The sequence below is a fragment of the Trachurus japonicus genome, chromosome 17 (assembly GCF_045865225.1).
Source record: "Trachurus japonicus isolate A0001 chromosome 17, Traja_1.0".
NCBI lineage: Eukaryota > Metazoa > Chordata > Actinopteri > Carangiformes > Carangidae > Trachurus > Trachurus japonicus.
The window spans coordinates 25993219-26010629 of NC_140923.1; the positions used below are offsets into that span (position 1 = coordinate 25993219).

The 17411-nt window shown below is 43.2% G+C and overlaps 2 protein-coding genes across 2 annotated transcripts; both read right to left on the reverse strand.

Annotated features, from left to right (window-relative positions):
• Nucleotides 1-1130: 1130 nt before the first annotated feature.
• Nucleotides 1131-6732, reverse strand: atp1b3a (ATPase Na+/K+ transporting subunit beta 3a). The gene is made up of 7 exons (XM_085804359.1): nt 6049-6732; nt 4582-4710; nt 4156-4254; nt 3801-3994; nt 3460-3510; nt 2826-2912; nt 1131-2737 (listed from the first exon to the last, which is right to left on the reverse strand). The coding sequence occupies exons 1-7, from the start codon at nt 6158-6160 to the stop codon at nt 2570-2572; spliced, it is 840 nt and encodes a 279-aa protein (XP_085660485.1). The 5' UTR covers nt 6161-6732; the 3' UTR covers nt 1131-2569.
• A 3418-nt stretch (nt 6733-10150) lies between these two features.
• Nucleotides 10151-17408, reverse strand: gk5 (glycerol kinase 5). Its single transcript, XM_085804361.1, has 16 exons — nt 17180-17408; nt 16987-17080; nt 16467-16542; nt 16229-16322; nt 15913-16044; nt 15538-15613; nt 15201-15262; nt 15043-15116; nt 14623-14683; nt 13599-13725; nt 13415-13519; nt 12294-12388; nt 11769-11872; nt 11504-11563; nt 11136-11269; nt 10151-10589 (listed from the first exon to the last, which is right to left on the reverse strand). The coding sequence occupies exons 1-16, from the start codon at nt 17303-17305 to the stop codon at nt 10426-10428; spliced, it is 1584 nt and encodes a 527-aa protein (XP_085660487.1). The 5' UTR covers nt 17306-17408; the 3' UTR covers nt 10151-10425.
• Between the last annotated feature and the right edge of the window lie 3 nt (nt 17409-17411).

Sequence of the window (17411 nt, forward strand, 5' to 3'; positions counted from 1 at the left end):
CAACAATTTCCTATTTATTTTTGGAAAACATCTTTGGCGACTAGGCTAAGAAACAGAAACAGACATGAACATATCAGTTTAGCATTTTCTTTTGTCTCCTGCTCCACTTGTTTACAGCAGTCAAACTCAAGGACAGTGAGAGCTTAGGAGACACTAAGGTGGATTCTTGCTTGAGCTAAACCCTGAGAGATTATGTCACATATAGCAGGACCTGGGTAAGAGACTGCTGGGAGTGAAGGATAGAGCTGCTGCTGCTGCTGCTGCTGCCTCAGGCTGCTGTAAGAGCCATGTGGATGTAAAATGAGAGCAGACAGGTGTGATCACCTGTGTGACCGAGGTGGCTTCTTTGAATACTTGATATGTTCTGTGCCCTACAGTCAGTGCAATATCTATGGGTACAGATCAGAGATAAAGCTGTAGTGTATGTCTAAATAATAGCAAATAGCGTGGGTATAGAGGAGTCTGAGCATCCAACACATCTGGTAACCAACGGCTCCCTTAGCCAGGCTAAGAAGAACATGATTCAGTGTGTTGGATGTGACCAGTGGAGGCGAAAAGGAAAACAAATCTCAGCATCTAATCACCAAGGTTATTTCCCAGCGGCTGTCACCAGATACTGTGGAAACCAGTTGCATGGTTATAATTAAGTGGATTTGTCTAGATTGATGTGTGCAGGCGGAGGAACCACACGATGCACAAATAGGAAATGTAAAATGCCTCACTAACCTCTGTGGTTCTTCTGAAACTGCTCATTCCTGTTGGCTTCACCACCTACATGTCACCCTGCCCTCTCCTGCCTCTGGCTCCCTCATCTGGCAGCAGCTTTGTGCTGCACTCATGGTGAGGATGTGATTTATTTCCCCTTCAATCGGCCTCTTCACCGTCACATTATAAAGCACATGTATAGCTCTGAAGTCACACTTGTGTATTACATATATTATTTTCATAATATTTTCATTTTTTTTTTTTAATTTAATTTTCTTGTGCCTGGATGGTCTGATATTTTAGCACATTTGTTATCTCACTTAACACTTAAACCCTTTATCTCCTGTGATTTACCACAAAGAGACTGAATATTTCTTCCACCATTAGCAGTATACAGGCCAATAAAGGAACTCTTAAAAACAGACTTTTTTTTTTTCAAAATCACTTTTATTCCACAATTTATTTCATCAGGTCTTAAGGCACCCTGAAGAGATGTTACAAGTTGTTCTTTCAAATGCGGGTTCCTTTTAAGACTGTGTAAACATAGCTTTGAATAAGATAATTTCCTGTAAATCTTTGCTTAAATTATTTCTTTACAGTGCACAGACATTGTGTTTTGTGACAAAAATACAATGTGAATTAAGTAAATATGGTAGATAGTGTATATATATACATTGAAGAGTAGATAGATTGGCAGACAATCAGATCAACAGGCTGAAGAAGAGAGAAAACTAACAAACAATCTTTGAGACCCAGATAGATATACAGATCACGTAAAGATATACAGTACATAGTTACAGTGAACTTTTTATTTTTGCAACGCTTTTCCAGCACCTCTCCGCCTCGAAAGCAATTTCTACACTGTACCTTCCGTTTGTGTGTGTGTGTCGCCCTAAGCCACCATCGACACGCAGCACCCCGCGAGGTGAAGCGAGACACGGTATCCAGTCCTGGAGGGCCCACCCACATGTTGGCTATTGCAGTGGAGAGGTGTGTAAACAGGAAGACGGGCAGACAGACAGACGGACATGCAGACAGACAGCACAAGACTGGGTTGTGGCTACGCAGAACCACAACACAAAGATCTATCTATAATTCCCTAAATATGGTAAGGATCACAATGTATTTATATGTAGAAAGGGACTTTGTAATTGGCATTTCATATACAGGGATACAGTGGCTATACTTGATTATCAAGGTACGTTCCTATGAAATCTTTGTGATGTGAAAACGTGAATACTCTGGAGATGTGTTGGAAATGTTCTACTTTCTCAATTATACTATACAGCAAGATAAAAATCCTCTCAACATCAGCGATATTACAGTCGTTCATAAGGTTTGGAGAGATGAAAACAACACTCTCTTCCTGACAGCAGGAAAGTCTAAAAAACATTGAAAAAAACAAAAAAACAGAATTGTATCAGCAACTACACAATAGCTCCAAATGGCTTGGTCGCGATGGCTAGAAGTTACCTAATCACATCAATACGAAAAAAATGAAGTAAAGTAAACTGGGGTGCAGGATGAAGAGTGCAACAGGTGAATGGATGGAGGGATGGTCAGGAGCAGAGCCAGTGTCTTGTTCTGGGGAATCTTTGAGGAGGTATAGCAAAGGAATCATCAAGGAGAGAAAGGCCAGAGACGTCGTCAAAGCAACATTTGATTTCTCTAAGTGGCTCGTCTACTGGGAGCCAAACTAATCTGTATTAAACCTTTTGGCCAAATCCCAAAATGCAGTCTTTGTGACGTATTTGACACTTCCTTCCTTTTATTTCATTTTTTTTTTAAATCTTTAAACATAAATCCTTAGCACACGTGGGCAGCCTCTGCACCGGGTTTTCCTTCGACCGCCTGGTCGTCTGGTTTACTCGAGCACCTTGATCCTGAAGGTGACGCGGCCCAGGAACTTATCCCTATCGTCGTTGTTGCGGAGGTCGGAGCCCTCTACCCTGCACTCCACCGTCAGCTCCTTGTTGTAGTCCTCCTTGGTGAGCAGCAGCTTCACAGCCACCAGGGGCTGCGTGTAGCTCGTCTGCATTAGGGAGGAGACAGCCATCTGTCAATAACGCATCAACCTGAGGATGTTAACTGACGGGATCTGACTGGGGATAAATACTTACATGAGCTTTCTTGCCGTAGTAGGGGAAGTACATCTTATCAATACGCCCCTCACTGGGGAAATATTGCATTTGGATTGGGTTCTCCTTCTGCAGAGAGAAACATGTGTTAACGACGTGGGCTTGATACTGAATGATGTGAATTACGCTAAAATCACTTTAAATGACACTTTTTTCCAAGATCATGTGGGACAGGACATGAAAAAAAGGGAAAGCAACTGCTCAGCTGTGAAAGAGGAGATTTAAGTGATGATGTAGACAGCATGACATGTTCTGCTTTAATCTGCAAGGGTATATTTGTGGCTAAAAATGACACAGATTACATTCAAATGTCTTGATAATGAGTATGAGGATGGGTTTAGAGGCACCTGCATAATAGCCTGTTACATAACACCCCTACTGGCCTTATCCTGATAATTTACATACTTCTCTTACCCTAAAGCCATCAGAGACAGCATGCAGAAAGAAATCAGACACAAAACAGACAAAAAGAAGGGGGAAATGAAAGAAAGGTGAACAAAAAGAAAATATTGAGACTGTTAATGGTAACCACAGATTCTTTATGAGAGAAATAAAAAAGAAAAAAATACACATACAAACAAGTGGCACATGTAGAGTTCAGAAAAAAAAAGTTTACTTTTACTGTGCAGTTGATGTAGGGATCGCCACGTGGCTTCAGGCCAATGATCTGTGAATGAAACATGAAAAAATTCAGACTATTAGGAGAAACAGATGTAAAATAGAAAGCTGCTGCCTGTGTGGAAGCAAAATTATTATGTAATAATTATAATTATTCATCTTGTTTCCGGGGACTGAACGGAGGTAGATTAGAAGCTGGCAGAGAGGGAGGAAAAGGTTGAAAGGCTCAGGAATGAAAGGACAAAAATGTGCATTTGTAATGGATGGAGACAATTTTGAAGCTTCTGCAAAACCTCTGGGGATATGCTTAAATCAGTGAAAAGCGAAAGTTGCTGTTACCCTGTTCATTTTCAGCAGAATGCAGGGTTTTCCCTCAGAATATCCAAAGTTGGTGTCAGAAAGGCCGGAGCAAAAACTCAGGGAGCCTCTCATGAAGCGGCAAGCTTTCTTTGTCGATTCCTCGGTATCGTCCTGCACAAAGTACTCTCCCTGAGGGCAGTCCTCATTCTGCTCCTGCTCTGTATCATTATATCCTGACAGAGACATAGGGAGGGAGAGGGATACACTCAGATATATACGGCACGGATCAATGAAGAAAAGATCTGGGAAGAGGAAGAGGAGGAGGAGGAGGAGGAGGGTGGAATTCATTTTCAGTGCACTTCACTTAATCTATATCAGGGAGAGGTGCACTTACTTTTCAGGAAGGTCTCCAGGTGTTCGACGTACTGAGCGTACTTCAACGGATCAGATTTGTTGAATATGATGTCCAACGAATTTGGACGAATCACCAAGCCTGCAACAGAGACATTGAGTAAACACAGAGTAAAAGTAGTAAACGATCCAATGCAATCCGATGCAAGAGAAACCCAAGCCTCAAATTACATCTAAACACCTTCACAGATGCACAGCTGATATCAAACAGGAAGAGGCTTCAAAACAGGTCGATACAAAGAGCAGCTGTAATGTAGCGCATTATTATGACAGCATCTCGTTGGTGCGAGTATGAATAATAAATGGCTGGCAGATACGGTTATACCTGAAAGTCACCAGTCCCCTTAACCCCCCAGACCCCACCCCCGCCCTTTGTACATGGCAAACACATTGCATGGGAGACACTAACCTGGATGGGGAACTCGGTCTCTGTACTTCGGCACATTATCATCCAGAGTGAGCAGCATCACCCACATCGTCAGGGCGAACATGCCGGCCAAGAAACAGTAGAAGACCAAGTAGAACAACAGGATGAGGGCTGGAGGAAGTGGGAGACACAGAAATAGAGGAGAACTGAGAACAGAGACATTACTGTAGTGAAGGAAGGAGACAGAGAGGGGTCAACTGGCAGCTTCAGCCACATAAATGGGCTTGGACAAAATGTCTTCAGATTTTTCTCATCTGCACGCCTGAGAAAAATGTCATTTGAGTGTACTATCCCTTTGAGAGAAACCATTTTGGAACAAGGAGGGGGGGGGGACACTGCTTCTCTACGTGCAAACGTGAGGCCATCTTTCACTAAAGAGCCTCAGTTTTCACATCTCATAAGATTCAGGGATGATGCTGTAGCGCTTTGAAGCATCTGCTGCCTCTTTTATGGGCAGGAGGCAGAAGGAGGAGGAGAAAAAAATGAGGAGCCACACAGCTATGGAAACATCTGACTCAAAATGGTTCACCACCATCCAGGCTTTCACAGCACGGATGCCCTCTAAGTTGACAGACAAAAAAAAAGGAAAAAAAAAGAAGAAAAAAAAGGATGGCCCCCTCAGCTTCCTGCTGTACACCCCCACCCCCCTCCCTTTCTCTCATTCCTCCCCAACAGCATCCCACAATGCACCTGTCTAGTGCGTGAAAGAGAGAGAAAGAGGAGAGAGGGAATCCCATTTGACCTTGACAGGCATGCTAATGTGGGCGGCCATGCAACTGCAATGGAGCATCCCACTGCACAGCAGCACAGGGGCCCAGGCAGCCTGACAGAGCCCGCGCTAGCCTATAGGAGCTGGCTGCTGAAGGGAGGGTGCTGTGTTACTACCTCACTCTGGAAATGACTGGGGGAACCATTGCATTAAATGTAAGGTCTGATCAGCCACAGAGCCAGCTCAGGAATGCTGTAGCACACTCTCTCTGATGATGATTAGGTAATTATCAGCTGGGCTCTGCAGCATGAAGACAAATCCCCCCATAATCACATGAATACAGATGGTAAATATGAATGGAAAAAAAAAAAAAAAACAGTGCCGTGATGATTGATCACCACCTGGATGCTTATTTCTGCCTATGCAGCAAAGAGAGAGGTGCACACCTTAGATAGCATCACTCATCTTGGGAGAGCGTCCTGGTACAGGCTTCTCCTCTACACCTTCATGTAGGCCTATGATGGCTCCTCAGCTAATCCACCATCTACATGGCAGTCATTTTACACATCCACACAAACACAGAGACACACACATACATACAGTATATATGGTAGACTATATGATCATATCAAAGCCTGGACAACGGCAAGAAGAAGATGGAGGATGGAGGATGGAGTGTAAAGCCCCGTGAATGTCAGAGCCAACCCACTAATTGGCTGCTCCATGCCGGGGATCCTTACCCCAGCTGCTGGCCGTGCGGCCAAGCACCTCCCCGGTCCTCGGGTTGTAGAAGGAGTCCTTCCAGCTGGACGCGTTCTCCTTGTTGGTCGCTTTATCCTCGGTGCTCGCCATGGTGGTGGTGGTGGTAGTAGTGGAGGAGGTGGTGATGATGATCTATTCTTTTTTTCTCCCCTTTTTTCTTTTTTTGGTGTCCAAAATGTGCGGTTTCTTCTGCCTAAAAAAATGCAGAAAAGCGCAGCAGGCGATGTAATGAGGCGAAGAAGCCGGCGAGGCGGCGGTGAGTGGTCGGATCAATGGTTGGGAAGGAGTGGGCGGTGTAGAAAGAGGGAGAGCAGAAGGAGAGAGAAGCTCTGGTGGAACAAAAAAATGCCGAGAAGGGGAAGGTGAGGAACGAGGGAAAAAAAAAACGTCAGTGACGTCCACACGAACCCAGTCGCGGCAGCTGATGCAGTGCTACCAGATGGATATGCATTGGTTAATGACGGAGAGACGCACGGAGACGCACCGTTACGCGCACAAATTATAAATAGAGCGCACATTATCTTTCTTATCATCAATTATGTTATAATGGCTACATGTGTTTGGGAACGAGCTGGGAGCTTCATTGAAATAATAATAAGAAAAACCCCCAACTGACTGCGGGGTCCTCCATCATACAACAAGGGAGACGCAAACATGTGAAAGGGAATGCTTTTAAACCTTAAAGTGCGCGTGTGGCGCTCAATGGGCTGAAACTGCGGGGTTTTATTTGAGCTTGTGCGTTACATATCATATTCATCCTGATTTATTATAGGTCCACGCCACCTCCTCTAGCAGCATACACTGAGTCACCAAACCAAGAACCAATCCAATAGGCAGGAGTGGATGATTTCGACCGCAACGTTTATCAGTCTACACAAAACAAAACTCCACACACACACACACACACACACACACACACACACACACACACACACACACACACACACACACACACACACACACACACACACACACACACACACACACACACACACACACTGTATAAGTACATATAGTCTGTGCCACATGCCAGTGATCAGCATAGCTGAAGCAGGTGAAGATGCTATTTGTGACTGACTGGCTGAGCATAGATATTTGGGGCATTTGCCAATCCTTGTTGCTATGGCAATTGAGCACTACTGAAACTAGAATGTGTGTTCGTGTGTGTGTGTGTGTGAGAGGGAGAGGGAGAGGAAGAGAGAGAGAGAGAGAGAGGGGGAAGACATTAAAAGAGAGCCAGAGAGTGCATGCTTGTAAACAGCTGTGTCAGAGTTAACAGAGAGCACTTTCCTGGATGCCATCTTATCCCAGCATCGTTATCTATGGGTATCAGCATATTAACAACGGCTGTAGAAGGAATATATATGTTAATGTATATGCATATGTATTGCTTTGGTGGTGTATGTGCACAGGTGTGCCCTGCCAATGACAAATGCAGTGACTTGGGAGAGGAGTTATTGATGCTTAGGCAGCAGGGGGAGAGGCTGAGACGCTGACAGGAAGGAAAGAAAGAAAAAAGACAAAAGCCTAACTCCTAACCCCCTGACACTCCAGCGAACAATCCAACGTGTCACAGAGAGAGAGGAAGAGAGAGAGAGAGAGAGAGAGAGAGAGAGAGAGAGAGGGGAGAAGAGGCAGTTATATAATGACCCTTGATGCAGGGTTCAGCTCGTATGGGGGAGGGGTGTGGGGGAGGGGGACTGCTGGAGTAGTGGTCACATTGCATCAAGTTCCTGCTGTCAGACTGAATTTGTTGCAAGGCAGGGTCCACCACAACTCATACAATGTGGCACCAGGCACAATACTCAGGCAGGCACACACACACACACTTTACTGATTAGTGTGAGAGCCGGCCGCACTGATTCATGGGCCAGCGCCGGTCCGCCTCACTCACTCACTCTAACACATTTTTCTCTGTGAAGGCATCCATCCCACTACAAGCCAAGCCCACTGGGCAAAAAAGAAAAAAGAAAGTGCCCATCTTTGAGTGCGAGAGCGGAGACTGACAGCTCGACCAGCAGGAGCGTTGTGGTGCAGGGCGACTTGATGCAGCAGAGCGACACTGTATAGATGTGTACAGTGTCCCTCTAAGTGAGCACGCACACAATCCTCTCATTGTTTAGGCAAACCCCCTCTCTGTGCTCTCAATTAGTGCCCCCCTCCCCACCATCTCTCTTCACCATACCAGCACCATGAGCAGGAATACACACCCCATTTGTTCTCAGTCACTCCATCTGCAAGCTACCATAGCAACCCTCACAGTGAGGTCAGTCACATCAATGGGAAACAATTCCTACACTCATCCCAACATCCTGTGCTTCTGGTAATTCCCCAAGCAACAAGAGCACGGCAACTCCCCAGGGTCCATGTGGAGGTGAAGCCCTTCAGGCAGCATCTGTACACTCACCGTCAGTGTGACACCTACTGTAAGCACCACACATGACACACACACTAAAGCCAACACAGGCTGCTGCTCATCATTGATCTTTTAATACGAGCCCTTTCACAATATACAAAGTATGTGATACAGGATGTATGGTTACACAATGATTTATTTGTTATGTCCCAGCAGCTTGGGGCGACAAGTGCCATTCAAGAACTGAATGAAGTGTTAGAAAATGTCATCTGTGGCAACCAGAAAGTTCAGTCTGAGGTGTTAATCTCAGTATCATACAGACACTTTGCATAACAAAAGTCAAGTATACAGTATGTAGAAAGAACCATTTTACAACATGGAGACAGGCACACAATGTTTCACAATACCCTGCAAGTACGACGTTTCTACAACCAGATTCACAGTGTATAAAAAGGTAATTTCTGATTCTGTCACAGACATACAGGCACAGTTAATCATAACACAATCAGGAACAACAACTTTGTCATCAGAGTTCATCAGGTCAAAGTGAGAGACTTGAGTCAAAACATTATCATATGACATCAGTGTGTCAGTCCTTCCACTGGATTTCATAACGCTGGGGTAATTACACCACGGACAAGCTAATAACCGAAATGATTATTACACAACAACAACAACAACTGACAAGGAGTAACACTACAATTAAAAGTACAAATCTATGCATGTCCTATTTCTGTTTTAGGTCAATTTAATACAGTTTGTGTCCCTGATCAACTTGTTCCTAAATAACCACAAATCCAGGTGCTGATCTATGAGATGTTTAAACCTTGAAACTGCTCCACAGCAGCAGATTTTGAGAGAGCTTGTGTGAGTTGACACAAGATGGTCAGTTCCTTACCATCTGAGATGTGTGCTGCATCAAACGTATTTTAAAGCGCAGCAAAAAGCATAAAAATACTGAGAGCAAGTGGCAGTTCCTTCCTGGGGAGTCCAGTGAAGGAATATCATTGGTTTTTGCTCCAGTCAAATTTTTCTTTCTATAAGAAATGGAGGAATACTGAGATGGGTTTATTCAATGTCTGGTGCAATTTTCCAAACAGATTTGTTTTCCTCCGTGGAGCTCTCTGAATCTTGGGTGCTGTCTTTGTTTCTCACACAGATGATCATGTGAAAATCTGATGTATATGATTTGAATCTATGGCTCCTTATTAGCATGTGGCATGCGGTTGCCATGGTGAGTTCATTAACTAAAACTTGCTAAACCAGTCATTAGCGCCCCCATGTGGAAAGATATGATAGCAAATATAATACAGTATATGGATACAATTCTGTGACATGAAGAGGCACCAGTGACCTGAGGCCTGGAAATAAAAGATTGAAAGGCTGCTACTGTGAGAAGAAGCAGAGTAAAGCTGTCGATGGTGTTTCTGTCTGGATCTTTACCACAGTCCTGGTTTCAACTGTAGTCATTAGTTCTATCCACAAGTTTCCGAACGTCATCTATGGTCAAAACCGGAAGCCAGTTTTGCTGGTGTGGTGGAGTTGTACGTTTACGTTTCCATGGTTTTCAGTCGTTGTCATAGTTGCGGTAAACGCATGGATCTATTAACACTGGCTTTTAACACGGATGTCAATTTGTGTGATATCCACTGTTAAAAGCTGGTGTGATGATCCATGCGTTTTACAGATTTTCATTGGAAAAAAAAGAGAAAGAAATCCATGCATTTACCGCGACTACCGAAACCATGGAAACGTAAACATAAAATTCCACCGGAAGAGCAAAACCAGCAAAACAGGCTTACGTTTTTGATGTTCGGAAAAAGGTGGATACCGTTACTGCATGTCAGTGTGGAATACCTCCCACCGGGGGCTTTGTCATTTTTTTGAACATCTACCTTAGGGAAACGCTGGACCATCACCTTTCAAATGTACTGCAACCTCACGTCTTTAGCCCCCCCATCTGGTCAACCTCTGGATCTCCCTGCATGTGCATCCAGAGTCAAGGCTTGCTGTACCAGTTCATGGAACGTCGGAGAGCTTGCTCCCAGCTCTGCAGGACAGGGATGTACTCCCTGCGCAGACCCTCTTTAGGTGCCCCTTGAGGTAAGAACACCTCGTCCTCGCTCTGGAGCTTCTTCAGTTCTTCTCGGGTTCTCCAGAAACCTGCAGTAACAGTCAAAGACAGAAGAACATGAGGCAACATGAACAAAACAAAAACCTAACATATAAAACAGGAAGTCCTTTAAAGGTAAAATGTGAGTTACACAATTATTTTCATATGAAACAAGATCAAATCTACTTCATTTGTTTGATTTGATTAAAGCACTGACTAATGTCTAACCATCTAATTATTACATAATCTGAGTAATTAAATGGAAAGCAGGTTACATAATAAACAGCAGCATTTCATTTGGCTTCTTCTCCCAGTGTCAGCGACAACAAACATAGCTCTTTTGATCATTCCTTTTCAAATTAAACTCAATGTCATGACTAAGTGTTGTGCTTTTTAAAGAGGAAATCCACTGAGAAAGTAACAGACTAACACTGACGTATCTCACTGATTGACAGACACATAACTTCACACAGCTGGCTGCTCGCTGTAGCAACCACAACCAAAGCAAGCTGGTATAAACTGATACAAACACAGATGTTTCAGATGGAAAAAGCGTACGGCACAGTGTACAGGTGAGTGAATGTATCTTTGCGTACCAACTCCAAGTCCAGCTACAAAAGCAGCCCCCAAACATGACATCTCGTGGTGTTGGGGTCTGGATACCTTTCTGCCAAACAAGTCTGCAGTGAGCTGCATGACAAAGTCATTGGAGGAAACTCCACCGTCCACCCTGAGGGAGACAGCATGAAAGACAAAGCTCTCAATTACATTACACTGCAACTCACTTTACCGTAACAGTATCAGAGAAATATACACACGTAATGGATTGGCAATAAGAACTCGACTGCATTAGTGCAAAGCCAATATCAACTCAGGCATCACACAGTTGGCTGGAATATCGTCCACTCCCTACAGCAGGACACACACTGAGTGCACTGACTCCACAGCACTGACACAACTGTACCTGATCTTTGCGATGGGGATGTGAGTTTCTTTCAGCATCGTCTCATACAGTTGCTTGTTTCTGCAAAGAATAAACAAAGAGCTTTAATTAGCATGAATGAGAGTAAGTATCAAAGACGTTAAAAGAGGAACAATCTCTAAATTACTCTTTAGTTATATATTTTATCATTTTTTTAATCATTAGGGAGAGATCTAAATTTCATTGTGCTTCGTTGCTCGTTGACAGTAAAGGAAACTTGAATTGAATTGAAATCAAAGGGACTCGCCTGAAAGCCAGAGACTCCAGTATGGCACGGATCAGATGACATTTGGTGGTTGAAGGTTTGAGGCCCATGAGTGAAGCACAAGCTTTCGGGTCATTCAAAGGAGCCTTAGGATAAATACAGAGTGTATACCGACATGTCAGATGCCTGTTAGTGTCAGTGAAAACAAACCTGATCCCTGACATGACCACCATCGGTGCAGCTGAACTGGTTCACTTAGTGACTGTGCATATGAACGATCAACATTCAGGACACACACTTACAGAGGCCAGTTCACAAAGGAAGGCAGAGGAAAAAAAAAGAGACACATAACAATGTTACACATGAACAAAAAAAAAAAAAGACAAAAGATAAAGAAAAGAAAAATTGCTGTGGTGATAAATATCATGCTGTCAATCAATATCCACCTGCATGTATGTACAACACAAAAATACACTCATGCTTTAGCTTTGATTAAATACACTGGTGTAAACATTATGACCACGAACAGATCTCTCTTTGACACATGTGTTTAAATGTTGTATGTACCTGCAGGCCACTGAAGGAGGGTACAAAACAAACTCCATCAGAGTTACTGACACTGTACGCCATGGCACTCGTCTCCTGGACGTCAGAGAAGAGCTCTGCGACAACAACACACAGGCTTCCTCCATTAAATAATAAATAAATAAGCAGTATCCACTTAAACATGAATAGATTTAAAGATGCGGATATACAGAGCAGAGATTTTCAATTTAAATAGGAACTATCCAGGATTTGTAGCTTAACTATGCTCCATTTTTACCTTAATTAGAGCTTTGGGGTAATTGTGATAAATGACTTTTAACGTGTTACGAGGGAGAATGGAGGCTCTCTGCCTTCCACGTGTGTGTCACTTATCGCAACTCTTGGCTGAAAACCAACCTTGCAAGATGGGGGCACTGTGACACAAATGTGCCCCGTAACCCGTAATCTCTTGTTTATGACAAATTAAACTACACGTCGTAACATCGTATAATGATAGATAACGTTATCCACCGCTGTATTAATTGCTTTCTTGCCGGCTGCGTTGGAAACAAATGCACATGGCTAGGAGGAGGGTTAGCAAAACAGATGAAAGCATAGTTCCTGTTTAAACCTTAAATAAAGATAAACAAACAATAAACTCTAGATGCAGGTAGAGATTTTTGGCCAAACCTGAAAACACAACATTATAAAGTTGCTACAATGAACACATAAAAAAAAAAAAAAAACCCCAACTGCCTATTACCTCATCCAGCAGAGCGAAAGTAATATGAGCATTCACTTGGAGTCATGTTTCTGGCCACTGTGCAAGTATTACTTCTGTTCGTTCTGTTTTTGGCTCCCACCGAATCCTATGGGAAGTATTTGGCTGCTGGGCTGTTAACTGTTCCACCGTGTTAACCTGCTAGTTGCTAACTGTAACTGTCTGCTGCTTGGTGCTGAGCACTTAGTGCAAGGTGGGTTTATCAGGGCGTCTTCAGTGATTACAGCTGCTGTTAACAACTGTGTTAATGGGACAAGTTGTAGACTGAAACCGAACCAAGAGCTACAACAGGCTAAAAAGATGACAGTCCGACACCTCTTCACATCTTGTCTCACAACCTCAGTCCAAGCCTTCTCACACCGTTTCACAGCTCATTGCTCACCCAGCTCCTGCGCCCATTTGATAGCAGTGCCTGTGTCTGCTGCGTTGCCCTCCGCCAGGAAAACCACCTCGGAGCCGATCTTCCATCCCACCACAGGGTACAGACCTACGGAGAACAAGAATGGGCTTGTCATGTACCTGACTGTAAAGGAGATTATCACCTGGATAGCTGTGTTTTGTTTTACCTGCCACAGATGTATGTGGTTTGCTCCCGGTGTTGATGTTCATGAAGGTGCCTGTCCCCATGGTGATCTTCACATCGCCAACATCGAAGCAGCACTCTCCAAACATGGCTGCCTGCTGGTCCGCCATCTGTAGCAGGGGGATGGAGGAATGTGTTTGTGAGATCTATCTATCTATCTATCTATCTATCTATCTATCTATCTATCTATCTATCTATCTATCTATCTATCTATCTATCTATCTATCTTTTCTTTCCAAAATTTAAGTTTCAGCTCAAACATTTGAACACAAGTTGCTTGCTTCTACAGCAGATTTTTTTTTTTTTTTTTTTTCAAATATCGACATTAAAGGGGAATTGCCGTTTTTTAAAAATCGGGACCTTATTTGTAGCATAAAATACGATCATTTATTCACCCAGATAACTTTGGTGTCATTACAAGTGGTTCCGACGAAATGACATCCAGCGAAGAGCCGCGTATATCCGTATAATGCGAGTCTACAGGGCAGCAAAATGCAGCCTCTAAATAACACATTATCTGCATTATCTCTATTATGATACGCTAGTGCTATTTCCCCTCTGAGTCCGGGGTTAGCTGTTATCAACATCTGGAGTCTGTAGGTTGACCTACTAACCTCTGACCTGGATGATATCATCTGAGCAAAATATTGGTAAAATGAACGAGTTTCGCGGCAGATAATGTGTTATTTAGAGGCTGCATTGCCCTGCCCGGTGTACTCGCATTATATGGATATACGTGGCTCTCGGCTGGATCCAATTTGGTCGGAACGACTTGTAATGACACCAAAGTTATCTGGGTGAGTAAATGATTGTATTTTATGCTACAAATAAGGTCCAGATTGTAAAAAACGGCAATTTCCCTTTAAACATAATTTTTTACCATTTAATGGCAGTGACACGCAGGCTTGAACTCAATCAAAGGGCTGTAAAAAATTATTTCTTATCATAATTACACAGATAACTGAGTGTGTGTATGTGTGTATGACACAAAGACCATGACAACTCACCACTGACATGATAGGAATGGGTACTCCAAAGATAGATGGGTCTGTGGAACCAAAGTCGTGTCTGGTGCATCATGGGAGAGAAACCACAGACAATGTTTCATCTCACACTTTCTGTCAGTCCTCTAACACTAACCAGGATTTTACAACTATATCATATCAGTGCTAAGCTGCTCTATGTTACAGTTTATTCAGTGAAGAGATGTTGAGAAGTGTAACAACTAGGAACACACTGATGAGCAGAACATTTTAGTTTTGGTTTAAGTCAACCTCTGAGTCAAGTGTTGCATCATTTCTGACATCTGGTTGGCAGCCATGACAGTGGATTACAGAGGAAAATGGAGGTATGATGAGCGTGTGACTGAGCAAATGACTGAAACTTATGACTGTGTAGTGAGAAGAAATTTAAAGGACACCACTCACCCTGTGTCTTCTACTTTGGGGAAAATAGAGAGAGGTAGAGACACAAGAGAGCACAGGAAACTACTCCAACACATCTGTAAAAAGGAAAATCACATTACAATGATGTAAAACAAAACCCTCCAAACACAAACACAAACATGACAGGAATGACACCAGACCTGATAGGAGTCGAAAATGCCTGTTGCACTGGCGTTAGAATAATCAGTGGCATGGATGCGTCCTAAAACAGACAAGGAGACACAAATTAATGAAGCAAAAAATGATTTCCCAAAAGATAAAACAAAATTTGTTTGAGCTCCGGGTCATTTTCCCAACTCAGCCCTCCCTCACAGGAGTTAGAAGAAACATTTCTGAGAAATATGCAACAGGATTGGAAACACAAAGAACTTTCTGTCTGGGTCTTAAACCCCTGCTTAACGCTGTGTGAAACACGTAATGTGCAGTTTTCAAAAGAAATTGTCCTTACAGAGAAATGGCTTTTAAATGAGCTCAAACCTTTTGTGAGTTTGTACAGGAGCCAGGTGTCTATTGTCCCGAAGCAGCAGTTGCCTTCAGCTGCCGCCTGACGAACCTGGAGGAAAAAGGGAAACAAGCAGCAACGGTCACCTACATCACATCATGGTTGCATGCTCTGCTGTGCTTTTAACTATTGTATGAACCATCTCTATGGCAACAGGCTGAATAATCAAGAAAAGTATTGGTATGACAATTATGATGACAACTGAAATCTGGGCTCAATAAGAGCGATTACTGGGAGGATTTAATATTTAATGGCCACACTTTGATGGCCACACTTCTGGACTCTGATGTATATTATATTTTTATTGCATATTTAAACATTGCCATGCAAACACACGCATACACACTCACTTGCTTGTAGTGTACCAGGGCCCAGACGAGGCGGAAAGTAACATGTTGTGTGGAGAAGACAATAAGACTTGCTGCAAGCAACCGTTTCTGTCTGCTCATGAAGTACAGCACCTTCATCACGCCGTGGATTGCCTGAAGTTGACAGAGAAAAGCATGAAGGGAAAGTGCCATATACACACACACGTATACTGTATATATATATATTCAAGGGGGGTTTCATATCATTCAAATGTTCTGCTATTTCATCCCTCGTCTCTGGACCACATCCCCTTTTCAGTAGAAGAAATTTGGGGATGCAAAGCAGCCAAAGACTCACTTTCATTGTGCAGGATCTGTTCCAGGACTTCACCAGGTCTGCAGCCCTCTGATCCTGCCAGCTGATGAAGTTATGGAAGGGAACTCCAGTTTTCCTGTCAGAAGAAAAGAGAAAAGAGAAGAATTGAAATGAACCTGAACTGGAACCAGAATTGGTGTTTTTAAAGTTGACTAGATGTCATCTGGAAACATTTTTTAAAAAAAATTAGGAAAAGTAATATTATTTTCATTCAGCTCACCTGTCCCATGTTGTGAAGGTGCCTCGCTGAGTGGAGATGCCAAGGGCCTCCATCTGTCGCATTTGCAGTCCTGCATCTGTAGGACAGAGATGAATGTCTCATGTAAATTCTTATCCTGTCAACGGTTGAAAACGTCTCACATTTCACACACACATGGTACAGACTCTTTACCATGTGTGTGTGTGAAATGTAAGACACACAGACACCAAGAAACACACAGTGTTATTTTTTTCCCCTGAGATGTCCAGCAAAAAATAAACAAAGTGTGATATGTGTTGCATAACTGAATGTGCATTAGACCGGTGTACCTCAACTGACCTCCATCTGCTTATCAGACTTGTGTTTACTTTACTTGTTTGAATTTGAAAACATGCCAAACACTTTTACATTTCAACATGCTTGTTATGTCAGATATGTAATAGGTGTGTCTATTACTGTGAATAATGAATCACGTCTTGTTTAGCCTTTTGTTTGGTATCTCTGTGGACAGACTTGGTAACAGTTAATGATGCCACTGTACCTTGCACAGCTCCCTTGACCACAGTGATAAACCCTTGCCATAGCGCATCTGGGTCCATCTCCACATGACCCACCTCTGGATACAAGGGAACAACCTGGGGAAATGTTGTGAAAGAAAAGTATAATGTAAGTAGAAGTTTTACTCAGAGCGAGTGGGTGGTGTACGTGACAATTACGGATAAAAACAAAACAACCTTGGTGGTGCATGATCCTCGGATTTTTGTCTCCTTGTCATAGACGTGACACCTGATTGATGTAGTACCGACGTCCACTGACAAAATGAAGCTCTCCTTCTTGAAACCGTTCCTCTGAGTCCCCATGGTAGAAAAACTATGTCCAAGTGTCTCTCAAATTGTCCCCACGTTTTCCATGGTCAGCTCATGTTGTCTCCGGTGTAGGTGGGTGACCCGACGTGTCGCTTATCAG